Genomic DNA, 14,182 nt, shown 5'->3' with positions numbered 1-14,182 from the left:
TCTATAATTAAATTTTTACTAGTAACAATTATGATTATAGAGCTCTATAATTCAATTTTTACTAGTAACAATTATGATTATAGAGCTCTGTAATTGAATTGTTACTAGTAACAATTACAATTAGAGAGCTCTACAATTAATTTATTACTAGTCATATGTCTCCATTGACTTCCATTCATTTTTAATTATAGAGCTCTGTAATTCAATTGTTACTAGTAACAATTGGGATTATAGAGCTCTCTAATTGAATTGTTACTAGTAACAATTACAATTATAGAGCTCTCTAATTCAATTCTTACTAGTAACAATTACAATTATAGAGCTCTCTAATTGAATTCTTACTAGTAACAATTACAATTATAGAGCTCTCTAATTGAATTCTTACTAGTAACAATTACAATTATAGAGCTCTCTAATTGAATTCTTACTAGTAACAATTGAATTACAGAGCTCTCTAATTGATTTATTACTAGTAAAAATACACATTAAAGATATGTGTAATTGCAGAGCTCTATAATTGAATTACAGAGCTCTCTAATCATAATTGTTACTAGTAACAATTGAATTAGAGAGCTCTGTAATTGAATTATAGAGCTCTATAATCAAATTGTTACTAGTAAGAATTCAATTGTAGAGCTCTCTAATTGCAATTCTTACTAGTAATAATTAAATTATAGAGCTCTCTAATTCAATTGTTACTAGTAACAATTTGATTATAGAGCTCTCTAATTGAATTACAGAGCTCTCTAATCGAATTGTTACTAGTAAGAATTAAGTTACAGAGCTCCATAATTCAGTTCTTGCTAGTAACAATTAGAATTAGAGAGCTCTGTAATTGCAATCTTACTAGTACAAATTGAATTACAGAGCTCTACAATAGCAATTCTTACTAGTAACAATTGCATTACAGAGCTCTGTATTCGGCGACATATCATTATGCTAATCGTGCCTTATGTATATTCAACTGGGGTCAGTGGCGTAACTTTGTTTTACAAAGTGGGTGGGACAAGAATGTGTATGGGGGGGGGGTATGTTGTATTATTATTATAATAATAATATGATTTTAAAATGATAAATGTGTTCAAATATGATAGTTTTCCTACATCTGCTATAACACAATGTCGTTAGTCTCGAGAGTATGTATATTAGTTAATAAATACGACGATCCGCCTCTGATAATCGAATGTCTTGGTGGACTAGTGGCCATTTCTCCGTTTAGGGTGCAAGAGGTTGCCGGTTCTAATCCAGCCATGTGCAATTTTTTTTTTTCTCATTAAAACCAAATATTTTCATCAGTGATTGTATATCAAGAGCAGAGACACGTTTATGTGCATTTTGTTTTTTGTGATTTCAACGTATCGAATAGAACCCTGTTGCACGCGCCTCTGATAACAGTGACAACGAGCACTCAACAACATGATTTAAAAAACAACACATCCCAACGCCAAATCGCCTATTATTAACACAAATTGATAATCAACTAGAGGTGTTTATTTTGTATTACATATCCGCGATAATCATTCTATTATTGCATAACAATACTAAACACTGTAAATATTTAAAATGAATTTATACTCCTTAATATCAAGTTTGTCAAAACACTTTGGGTGGCTTAGGGCATTTCACCCTATATTATGTCCAGTGACATGGAGTGTTCTTGGCTCTTAGCTTTACCAATATACAAAGGTGAATGAATACAACGACTAAATATAGGCTTTCATCTCAGGCATCATCTTAATTTTGCTTTAATGTGAACATGATTAATATCTTACCTAAGTCTGTAAAATATTTCAGGATACTTTAGAACCACAGGGCTTTTATTTTGAAACGCACCTTTGTAGGCGGGAAATCTGCAATCTGTTTTGCATCTCATGAATAGGAGTTTTTACTAGTAATAATACAATTATAGAGCTCTGTAATTAGAATTGTTACTAGTAAGAATTGAATTAAAGAGCTCTCTAATTCAGTTTTTACTAGTAACAATTGAATTAGAGAGCTCTCTAGTGGAATTGTAGAGCTCTGCAATTGAATTCTTACTAGTAATAAATGAATTGTAGAGCTCTCTAATTGGAATTGTTACTAGTAAAAACTGAATTATAGAGCTCTACAATTCAGTTGTTACTAGTAAGAATACAATTGCAGAGCTCTATAATTCAATTAGAGAGCTCTACAATCATAATTGTTACTAGTAAAAATTGAATTATAGAGCTCTATAATTGTAATTGTTACTAGTACAAATTAAATTATAGAGCTCTTTAATTTAATTGTTACTAGTAAAAATATAATTACGACGAGTAATGCTGGAACGTTTTTATGCTGAAACGGCCTCCCATACTACAACGACTACAACACTCGCCAGCGCAGTAGTTTTGCAAATACAGTACAAGAAAGAGGAGGTGGGTAATTTTCAAATACACTACACTCGATGGAGGTGGGTCATTTTCGAAATTGTCTTATAAAGACATAATATATACATTGTTTTTGAATTACCGTAAAGCATTTTGTCACTCTCGCGTGAACGTGAACATGAGGCGAGATTGTTTCGGGTCGGTGCAGCTCAAGTTGCAAGTGCTGTATTTTGGCGTAGACGTGCCAGAGGGGGTTAGTGCTCGCCTCAAACACACCACTACAAGTCAATTAATCATCGTAAGGACTTGTAGTGATTCGACAGTGATTTAAAAGAAAACTATTTATGAAGGTAAAAAAAGTTACTTAGTTCTGCTTTAAAGCAACTTGCACTGATACATCTTAAAAAAAATATGTCAGTGCCATTGTTGTGTCTCAAGATGCACACCAGTAATGTTTTTTTCTAAGGCATGTTTATAAATGTCCTAATTGAATAAGGCCTAATCCTGGGTTAATCTAAGACCTGTCTGTGAAACCGCACCTTAAGTACACTTTTAAAAAGTGGACTTTGTAATAATGTTTTTATTTTAAGTATGTTTTAAATCACTGTGTTTTAATCTTTGACTAACATACCAAAGCACATGTAGAGTACTTATATAATATACTTATATGTTATAATAGTCCTTATTTGTATGGTAAATTGGTATGGATAAAGGCATCTGCTAAATGAAAATGTTAATTAAATTTCTGACCTGTGTGTATTCTATTCTGTATAATAGCATACACAAAAAAGTTTTCATAAGTGAAAAAGCATATCCATTGACACACCCACAGCAATCCCTGAAGTTCACCACCAGAGGTCCTAAACACCTGAGATTGACTCTCATGCTTTTTAGTACACCTGCTTTACTTTGTTACTTTATCTCTTGGGTATTTAAACACTGGCTTATCCTCAGTTGTCTCTGAAACCTTGTTTTCCCAATTTTGAGCATTGTTTAGTGGACACACTGTCCAAGTGACACACTGTCACTCACAATTTCTACCCAATAAAATATTTGAGAGCTTGGCATAACTAGAAAGATGTATATTTGTTATAAAAATAATCAATTAATAAGAAATATCTTGGTTTTTAGTTTTGGTATTATTTTAAATAATTGTATAGGATTAGTTCACTTTAAAATGAAAAATATGGATATTTTTCTTACACAAATGCATCGCTTCACTTCAGAAGGCCTTTATTTACCCCCTGGAGCCATGTGCAATATGTTTATAATGGATGGATGCACTTTCTTGAGCTTAATTCATACTCGTCCCATTCACTGCCATTATAAAGCTTGGATGCGTCAGGATATAATTCTGATTGTGTTCATCAGAAAGAAGAAAGTCATATACACCTAGGATGGCTTGAGAGTGAGTAAAGCTTGAGCTAATTTTCATTTTAAAGTGAGCTAATCCTTTAAGTCATCTCAAGGCCCCCTTGGAAGTATGCTGAAGCACCCTAGTGGTCCCCAGCCCCCTGGTTGAGAACCACTGCTTTAGATGACATATACCCTTCCTATACCCTCCACATATCACTATCTTATACATGCCTCTCATGAGTGTGTGTATATAAATAGACATTCAAGGGTTCAGAAGAGATTGAGTGGGGGGAACTTAGGACAGCTAAAGTGATCCACAAAAACTATATCTCCCAGCATGGAAAAGATTTTAGTTTGCTACATTTAGCAAAGCCAATTGGGAGCATGTTTACATTTGATAGCATGATAAATGGGGTTGAAACAGAGGCCTAAGAGCATCTGTGCCAACCTGCCATCCTGTAAAACCGCAAATCCTGCTTAAAATCCTCTTCAGCACAGCTCATAAAAAGGGATCTAGGCTAAAAACATATGTTTCAGCAAGGTATGTGTGCTTATCCCTTTGTGAAAAAGTACACTTTAGCATAGCCTACTTTTAAAAAGAATGGAATAATAATAGAATATCCTTAAGTGTGAAACTAATATGGTTTCTGACTCTAATTTGCATGAGATTTACAATGAAATGAAAATGTATTTTAAATTCATACTTAAAGAAAGTTAACTTGTTTGACACACTTGAGTAGAACATCTTTATATGTCATTTCATAATGTCTTATGCCTAATGTACTGACAAGCACATTTATGATAAACTAAACTGAAAGGTGTATGCCATGTATTTAAACATATATATGTAATAAAACATTTGTAATGATGACATTTTTTTTGTACACATCTTTTTCAGCACATTATTGTCCAAATAGGAATACAAACTGATAACAACAGATATGTCTATATCCTGGTTGTCCAAAACTCTCAATGTTTGGCCTTTGGGATAAAGGAATGTTTGATGGATTTGGAAAGCAGTGACACAACCTATCCATTTATTCATTTGGCAGAAGCTTTTAGGCTATCCAAAGTGACTTACAAATGAGAAATATAATGAGGGATTCATCCGGAGCAGCTTGAGAAGTGCTAATATACAAACTTTTGAATTTGTTCAGAGTATTAGCTAGAGTCTGGAATAGTGAGAAAAGATAATAAATAAACAAATAAAAACATACATTTGTTTCCTGTGTTAAACTTTTCAATAATTGTCTATTTATTTTAATTAATTAATTATCTTTATTTATCTATCGTTTCTTATAATTTAAGTTGGTCGAATTATGAAATTAAGATTCTAGTATTCTATATTATTAATTATTTGTAATCCTTTGGACAGAATCAACTGACAGTTTTATAGATACCACATAGTGGAAAAGACATCTTAAAATATAAAATTATGCATTGTGGGCCAACAGGCTCCTTTTCTCTGGGTGTAAATTAAAAAAAATAAAATAACTCATAACAACATTTATTTCTGTAACCTCTATAAATACATCATGACGTCAAGAAAACCACATGAAGTGCCAAGTTATGTTATGAATTATTTATAGATCAAGACACCAAGAACTCAACAAAATCATGAATGAGCCTTAAAAGATTTCAATTTGTGCAAATTGCTGTATGATTCTTGAAGGTAGTTACATTAGTCCCCAACAAGACAGAAGATAACCTTTCATTCTGACATTCAGAGTGACCCAGTAAGCAACTGCCTAGACAAAAACAAGCCAAGTCACATGACCCGGAGTAAATCAAACAAAAATATATAGGCATTGATCCAAACCACAGAAAGGCCTAAAAAGACTCACAGCAAGTTTTGAATCAAGAAGCGCTCTATCTAGGAACCAAAGTTAAGTCTTAGATAAATGTTACAGTCCATCATTAAAACTCAGCTAAAATTAGGATTGTGATTTTTGTTTTTGCACTAGCACAGCAGAACCTCACCAATGGCACTATTCTGTAAAGAATTACTAATATAGTAGCCTACACCTCCTTGAAAAAGTCAGACGAAGAAAATTATAAGTGTCAGCAACAGGCACACTGCATGCAGAATACATTTGCATGGTTTAAGGATGTTTTAGGTTGAGTGGGAAATAGCGATTAGCACAGATTACACAAAACAAGAGGGGTAACAGTAGTGGGTAATTTTGGTCTTCATGTGAAGGATGAAGCTGCGGTCACATTAGCGAAATTGTGGTGAAATTTTCACGGGCAAAAAGGTATATTATCAATAGCGAATTTAGCAATGCATGAACAGTTCACACAAAAGTCACTTTCAAGATAGCACACATACATCTTGGAGACGTCTATTTGATGTCTGCATTTACATCTGCAAGATGTATTTTTTGGAGTGGTTGCTCATCTGCAATACGTCTCTGCGACGTTTCCTGTCAGACGTCACATTTAGACATTTAGAAGATGTCTTTAAGATGTTTATGATTTAGAAGGTATGTAAAACTGACATTTATCAGATGTTAGATGTTTTCCAGGGGCCGTATTCACAAAACATCTTAAGGCTAAAAGTAGCTCCTAAATTGCCGATTTAGGAGAAACTCTTAAAAATAATGGGCGTGTCAGTCCTAATTTTAGGAGTCCTACATTTTTGCTCTAAGAGTATTTCACAAAGCATTTTAGCGCTAAAACTAGCTCCTAAATCTGTGAAACGTTAGGAGTAGTCAAGAGGACTCCTAAGTCACTAAGACCAAATCACAATCAGTCCTAATCCACACAAAGACGCTGAAAACCATTGAGGGAATAGAGGATAGAGCCTTAGGTGCTGAACATTTTCTTCATAAATGCAATAAAATGCAATGCAATAAAAAAAATGTAATTTATAGATTTGAATCAATGCCAAAAATTAATCTTTAACAAATAAATAAATAAATAAATATTGTCTGATTACCTGTGGCAGTGGTTTACATGGGTTCACACTTACAAATAATTGAATAGAGTAAAAAATATATATATATATATATATATATATAATATATATATAATCTCATCTGTGTATTTATTCCTCTTCTCGTGCTGATTAGAAAGACCGTTTGAATGTGTTTCTCCCAAACTTTGTTTATAAAACATAATTTGTCGGTTGAATTCTGCATTCTCTTGAGATGCAGACATCCAAGAGGTGGACAATTAACTGGATAGTTTATTTAGTGACACTTAGCCTACATTTTAAAACCTTTATGGCAAAAATATGTCAACATTTTATTTTGACTGTGGGAACATTTTTATTAAAAAAAAAACATTTATTTGAATAGGGCAACATTTGTATTTTTAAACCTTTATTTTAATATGGAAACATGACACCTCATTCTACAATATTTCTATGATTAAATCACTGACTCCTCCCCCATCAGCCAATCACTGTGTGTTTACTCCATAGCAACGAGGTCAGCCCCGCCCTTACTCTTAGCTTAAGACTTCAGTCTATTCCTTAGTAAAAGTTGGTCTCAGCAGCTTTGTGAATAGGTTTTAAGAGAAAACTCTTAGCTAAGAACTTTTAGGAGAACTCTTAGTGGTAAGATAAAATGTTTTGTGAATACGGCCCCAGATCTTTAGCAGATGTCTTACAGACGTACCTGTGCTATCTGAGGAAGCTTTCTATTGGTCAACTCCATGAATTTGCATGGGCAACTTGAACACAAACAAAATCTGCGAGGGGAACTCCCTATTGAAACGACTGGATTTTGCCCGCAAATTTTTGTGCTAAATGCTAAACGTGACCGCACCTTAAGACAAGTATTATAAGGGAATAATGAAGAGCTGGCTGCTGGAATGAGTTAAAGTTATGGGACTGGGAAGGATTTACTGTTGATGTGATAGATCTTGCCATGCTCTCTTACCCCTTGGTGCTTTTGCTGCTTTGGGAAGAATAACTACTAGAGTTCTGCTGGTATTGGCTGATAGCAGACTCCGTCTCCCGGCTACGATAGCCACGATCATAATGGCGGTGGTGTTTCTGGTAGAACGGTATCGATCCCGACATTGTGTCTTCTTTAGCTCAGATACTGTCTTCAAATATGATTCTCTTTTAGTCAGAAGATTCAAAACTTTCAACCAACACATTCAATATGAATATTACACCCAGTGATTTATCAGTAATAATTTCATGGGAAAGATGTGTCAGTGCTTTAACTTCACAGCCAATTTTCACAAAATTTGGTTTAGGCTGATGACAATTTGTAGATGACTGTTTTTCCCAAGCGCTTCTTGTTTATTAGCAATTTGCACAGTTACTTTAATATTTATTTTGAAACTTCATTAAACTTATATATATATATATATATATATATATATATATATATATATATATATATATATATATATATATATATATATATAAAGATCTGTCTCTATAATTGGATGGGTTTTTCGTTTGTCTGTTTATGACGACAATAAGAGCTGACTTTACCATCATAGACAGTGAATTTAAAAATAGGCTATGCTTCACATTTCATTACTCTTCACTTCATAAATCACAATTTACACTTCACAAATCATTTCTAAACCATAAAGAACTAGGCGATTAAACATCAGCCTCATTTACAATGAGTAAAATGATCATGTTTTTTTGTTTTTTTTTGTGAATACAATAAAACCACACTGCAAGTCAACTATATAATGAAATAGTGACTGCAAGGTTACTGTTCTCAGGACATGGGTCATATAGGACATATTTTAATGTCACATAGCCAATTGATATTTCAGTGTAATACAATTTAGCTGTTTTATTGTTTAAATATCGTTAAAAACACGGTCTGCAGGCTACCTCATTCTAAATAGATATATGTTGTGGTATGTTTGTTTTTTTTTCTTTAGTTATTAGCACCTAATATTTGAAACAATTCAAGAAAGCATCCGGTTCCCACTGCCACCATGCCGTGTGACAACATGCCCCACAAAAAGCCAGATGTGTTGAATAAATCTTTTCGATAGCGTTTTTTTTTTTTTGTTTGTTTGTTTGTTTTTTTGGAACAGTTAACCTCAGCCTTCCCTATACAGTACTAGTACATATTTAGTATCAATTGTATAGTTCACAAGAACAAAAACTCCTGACAAATCTCATGCGTTCATGCGGAGGATCATCTCACCTTGCCAAAGGTCTGCAAACAGCTCAGAGCCGGATCGGAGAGCAGCGCGTCAGGAATACTCAACCAAGATCCAAATCCAAGCAAAGACGCAAACTGGCAGGGCGCTGTGAACGGGAGCTGCTGTCCACACAACAAAAATAATATTGGCAATGGCAGGAATGTCCAGGCGACTCTCACGACCTTTTATGGCGACAGGGGCTGTTAAATATAGCCATAGTGCACAGGAGTACGTTACCGGCGCATTTTACGCTCATGGACGTTCTGTACCTCATAACGTTGACGACTTTTGATCGTTATATCGTTAGTTTATGTACGACTGCCATATTATAGCTAACACTTAAATATGTGTGAAGGTATTTACATTAGATAACACATAACCAAGTGAGTATATTTAAGGAATTGATGGCACAGCTCCCTTTTAAAACAACACATGTCAACACTACACCTGTGGTTTCTTGAATATGTCCACTAAAGCTTTGAATTGGTTAAACAGAAATGCCTATTTTCACATTGCATGGAAAAAGCTAGTACACACAAACTTTTTAATAAAGTGCCTACAATTTGAATCAACTCAATAAAGTTTGGTTTGTTCAAAAGCAGAGAATTTGTTCAGTAAAAGAATTGTACTGTCAAACAAAATCAAAACAGTTTTTCTTTGTCGGCCGACTAAGTTTTCTCAGCGTGTTCCACACCGTCGGCTGAAGTTGGTCCTCGTCAGCTTTTTTTGGCTGATTCGAAATGTTGAATCGGCGTCGGAGCTCGTCGGTCCGTCGGGCCATCTGATCATTCTGATTGGCTGTTCAGATACTGCCACCTGCTGGTACGGAAAAGCATTTAATCTTGCGCAGGCGCAGAACTGACGTGCTACTTGGCTGTCGGCTGTTTAGCTTTGGTTTGGTGTGTCAAGGCCGGAACACACCAAGCCGACGCCGACAAACTAGTGGCGACGAAAGCAGATGCAGGTTTGGCTCACATCGGTAGCGTCTGTGTCCATAGTTGCCCTGACACACCAAACCAACACTAGACAGCCAACGGCCAAGTAGAATATCAGTTCTGTGTCTGCGTGAGATGAAAAGCCTTTCCTAACTAGCAGGTGGCAGTATCTGAACAGCCAATCAGAATGATCAGATGGCCCGACGGACGACGAGCTCCGACGCCGATTCAACATTTCGAATTGGCCGAAAAAAAGCCGACAAGGACGGTCTTTAAACCTCCCAAGCACCACCAATGGGCCAAAGATGCAATGATGGTTACGCAAATGACTTTGAAACCAAAAGGCCTAGAAACAAAATTCCTTTCCTCTTATTTCTGGGCTCATGCCGAGTCAAATGCACATAATGCATTTCCAATTTCCCCTTTTAAGTTTCCAACCAGGCCAGCCAATGCAATATTCTCTGTTTGGAGACCACAGAACTGCTGCTACCACCAAAGCATGCAAAAACTGATCCGACTTGCGCCATTGACTTGCATATTAGCCTTCAAAGCCCTGACCGGACACAGATTATGCAACCGTATGTAACTGTAACTGTTCCTCTGACTCAAACGGGGGAGGAGAGACTGTAAAGTAATAACTTGATACTTGAATAAGTCCTGGAGCAAAGTCCATGCAGGTCACCAACTCTCTTAAATGAAGCCAAAGCCAAAAGCTGGGCCAATTCAAGAGATAAAGATCAGCGAGCACTTCTAAAACCAGTGACAGAGCCCAAACAAGAATGTGATTTGACTGAAAATGCAGAAGCCTGTGCCCTCCACACATAAAATGAGAGACAAAAGATTGTTACCCACAGGCACATGTTCCACTGCTATAGTGACTTCATAAACTTTGGATGTTGAAGAACTCACTCCTGTCTCAAGATGCACCTGCAGGTAATTAGGCGTCATTTTAGCACCATCATCCAGTGAGTTAGCATCAATCTATATGGATTCAGACCTCGTAATCACTGATGCATTCCCATTACATTAGCAATCTTGTTTCCCCTTTGAATTGCTTATTTTTCTTACCCTATTGTCAGATGTTTTTTTTTGTTTTAGGCATAAACTCTTAATTTAATTTAATTTTTAAACAGGACAATTTTGAGAAAACAAGACATAATTTTGGATCTCATATAAATGTATCTTGATTTAAGAATGTTTACACATTTGTACTGGAAAACATACTGGGTAAGAAAATCATTTTTTGCATTGTACTCATGTCGTATGAAACCCATAAGACCTTTGTTCATCTTTGAAACACAAATGAAGATTTGTGATTTTTTAAGTTATATTTATGGGCCTTTTGTGCCTTTATTCAGATCCAATCCTTCAAAGATTGTCCATTTTCCACATTTGTAAAACTAAAAGTTTCACAAAGTAGGAAAACTAACACTTGGTGAAATACAAACACTTTTATTTTCAAATTTAAAGGTGCCCTAGAACCCCTGTTCAAAAGATGTAATATAAGTCTAAGGTGTTCCCTGAATGTGTCTCTGAAGTTTCAGCTCAAAATACCCCATAGATTTTTTTTTAATTTTTTTTTAACTACCTATTTTGAGCCATAATTACATATGCACCGATTTTGCGTGCGCCCCCTTTAAATCTCGCACTTCCCCACCCCCGGAGCTCGTAAATGCCTTAACCAGCATAAACAAAGTTCACACAGCTAATATAACCCTCAAAATGGATCTTTACAAAGTGTTCGTCATTCATGCTGCATGCATGCATCGGATCATGTGAGTATAGTATTTATTTGGATGTTTACATTTGATTCTGAATGAGTTTGATGGTGCTCCATGGCTAAAGCTAACATTACACACTATTGGAGAGATTTATAAAGAATGAAGTTGTGTTTATGAATTATACAGACTACAAGTGTTTAAAAATGAAAATAACGATGGCTCTTGTCTCCGTGAATATAATAAGAAACGATGGTAACTTTAACCACATTTGACAGTACATTAGCAACATGCTAATGAAACATTTAGAAAGACAATTTACAAATAACAGTAAAAATATCATGATATCATGGATCATGTCAGTTATTATTGCTCCATCTGCCATTTTTCGCTATTTTCCTTACTTGCTTACCTAGTCTGATGATTCAGCTGTGCACAGATCCAGATGTCCTGCCCTTGTGTAATGCCTTGAACATGAGCTTGCATATGCAATTATTGGTGGCGTGCATATTAATGATCCCGACTATTACGTAACAGTCAGTGTTATGTTGAGATTCGCCTGTTCTTCGGAGGTCTTTTAATTAAATGAGATTTACACAAGAAGGAAGAAACAATGGTGTTTGAGACTCACTGTATGTCATTTCCATGTACTGAACTCTTGTCATTCAACTATGCCGAGGTAAATTAATTTTTTCATTCGATGGCACCTTTAAAAAAGGCATGAAATTACCACTATAACCAGTAGATGGCTGCAGAGGAGCACTTTATTGGCTCATTAGCCATTTCCACTCCCCAACAGTTTTCCTTTCCTTTTTTTTTTCCAAACATATTTTTCTCATTTTTGTCTATTTTTGTCACTTTTTGTACTTAGGTGTGAAGAATTCCTATTCTGGGAACCTGCTCTGAAAGAGCTAGTAGCCTATGTAGAACTCACAACAGCACCGCCTTTTTACTTGGAAACATGCAGTGCTCACGTTTATTTAATTAAAACATATATGCCATTTGAAGTTTATTTATCACAAGCAATATTGTGATTCCTGTTTTTCTGTCCCCTCCTGAATTTGATTGGATCTGAAATCAATTGGCCAATTAGATAACCAATTAATTATATCCATGCTTTTGTAAGTTACTGAACCCATCTTCAGCCTAGAGCAGCTCTCTCGCACTGTATGACGTTATAGCTACAGTAGTTGTGCAGTCTGGTTGCATTCACAGCAGGGCTTCGCCGAAAATGCGGTTGCGAGTTCTGAAAATTGATGGGTTGTGTGAGTTTGTTTTTAGAATGCTGTTGTCACCGCTATAAACTACCATACAAATAATTATTTGAAAAATATAATTTTCGTGCAGCCAGTAGGCCCCTCCCCAGTGTAAGCTCCTGCTTATTGGTCTCACTGTATGTATTCACATTACACAAGCAAACTAGATTTTTCCGGTATGGAATTTTAGAAAAGGTTCGATTATCTTCCTAAGCCTATGACCTTACAGTTCTCTTCCTTTCAAAGGCCTTCATCTCAGCTGTGGTTTGCGCTAACAATAGCCATGCTATTGTTATCCTCCGTCACATGCAACACATACCAACAATGTGTGTGTGTGTGTGTGTGTGTGTGTGTGTGTGTGTGTGTGTGTGTGTGTGTGTGTGTATGTGTGTGAAATAGAGAGATAGGTACATATAAATAAATAGAAATAGAGGGAGGGGACCCAGTGTGTCATGCAGGTCTAACAGATATGCATAAATGGTGCCAGACTACAGAAAAAAAAAAAAAAAAAAAAACATAGACATGACACACACACACACATAGACTTTCCATAGACTGTACACTTTACATAGATTTTATACTGTACAAACGGTATATTCTATCCCCTTACTCAACCCCTACCTTTAAACACAACGCTCACAGAAAGCTTTGCACTCTGCATTTCTACATTTTCAAAAAACATAAGTATGACTTATAAGCTGTTTTCCTTGTGGGGACTAAAATAATGTGACCAAAAGGCCAAACATTTCTGGTATTACTATCTTTATGGGGACATTTGGTCCCCAAAGTGTAGGGTTTACCAGGATCAGACAAACACACATTCTTGTTTATACTACTTTGTGGGGTCCAAATGACCCCAACAGTAATATGAGGAATTTACGACATTGTGGGGTCCTTTGGTCAGACCCCACAAAGACAACATCTGAGAAGTCATAAGAATGTTTGACAAAATCTTAAGTCACTATAGTATGGCCCTTCCCTACACTATACCTAAACTTACCCATCACAGGAACCTTTTAACATTCTTATATATATTTTAAAAATATGTCTTAAGTTTTCATGGTCCTAAGTATTCAGACCCTTTGCTCAGTATTTAGTAGAAGCCCCTTTTTGATCTAATGATCAGCCATGAGTCTTTTTGGGAAAGATACAACAAGTTTTTCACACCTGGATTTGGGAATTCCTGCTTGCAGATCCTCTCCAGTTCTGTCAGGTTGGATGGTAAACGTTGGTGGACAGCCATTTTTAGGTCTCTCCAGAGATGCTCAATTGGGTTTAAGTCAGGGCTCTGGCTGGGCCATTCAAGAACAGTCACGGAGTTGTTGTGAAGCCACTCCATTATTTTAGCTGTGTGCTTAGGGTCATTGTCTTGTTGGAAGGTAAACCTTCGGCCCAGTCTGAGGTCCTGAGCACTCTGGAGAAGGTTTTCTTCCAGGATA

General features: G+C 35.8%; 1 protein-coding gene across 7 annotated transcripts in view; it reads right to left on the bottom strand.

Moving 5' to 3' along the window:
* myom1b (myomesin 1b) overlaps positions 1 to 8,994 on the bottom strand; it is a 65,503-nt gene extending 56,509 nt beyond the window's left edge. For 5 of the 7 annotated variants that reach the window (XM_067399979.1, XM_067399983.1, XM_067399981.1 and 2 more), the window contains exons 1-2: positions 8,837 to 8,994; positions 7,589 to 7,757 (exon numbers count right to left, since the gene is read on the bottom strand). In XM_067399979.1, the coding sequence (XP_067256080.1) occupies positions 7,589 to 7,731 (143 nt within the window). In that variant the 5' untranslated portion in view covers positions 7,732 to 7,757; positions 8,837 to 8,994. The remainder of the gene's footprint in view (positions 1 to 7,588; positions 7,758 to 8,836) is intronic. The other 2 variants (XM_067399980.1, XM_067399984.1) reach the window with 2 other exon arrangements.
* Positions 8,995 to 14,182: the final 5,188 nt, after the last annotated feature.

Source organism: Chanodichthys erythropterus, chromosome 11 (genome assembly GCF_024489055.1).
Source record: "Chanodichthys erythropterus isolate Z2021 chromosome 11, ASM2448905v1, whole genome shotgun sequence".
Classification (NCBI taxonomy): Eukaryota; Metazoa; Chordata; class Actinopteri; order Cypriniformes; family Xenocyprididae; genus Chanodichthys; species Chanodichthys erythropterus.
The sequence above is the reverse complement of the archived record's forward strand: the minus strand, read 5'-3'. Positions and strand labels throughout refer to the sequence as shown.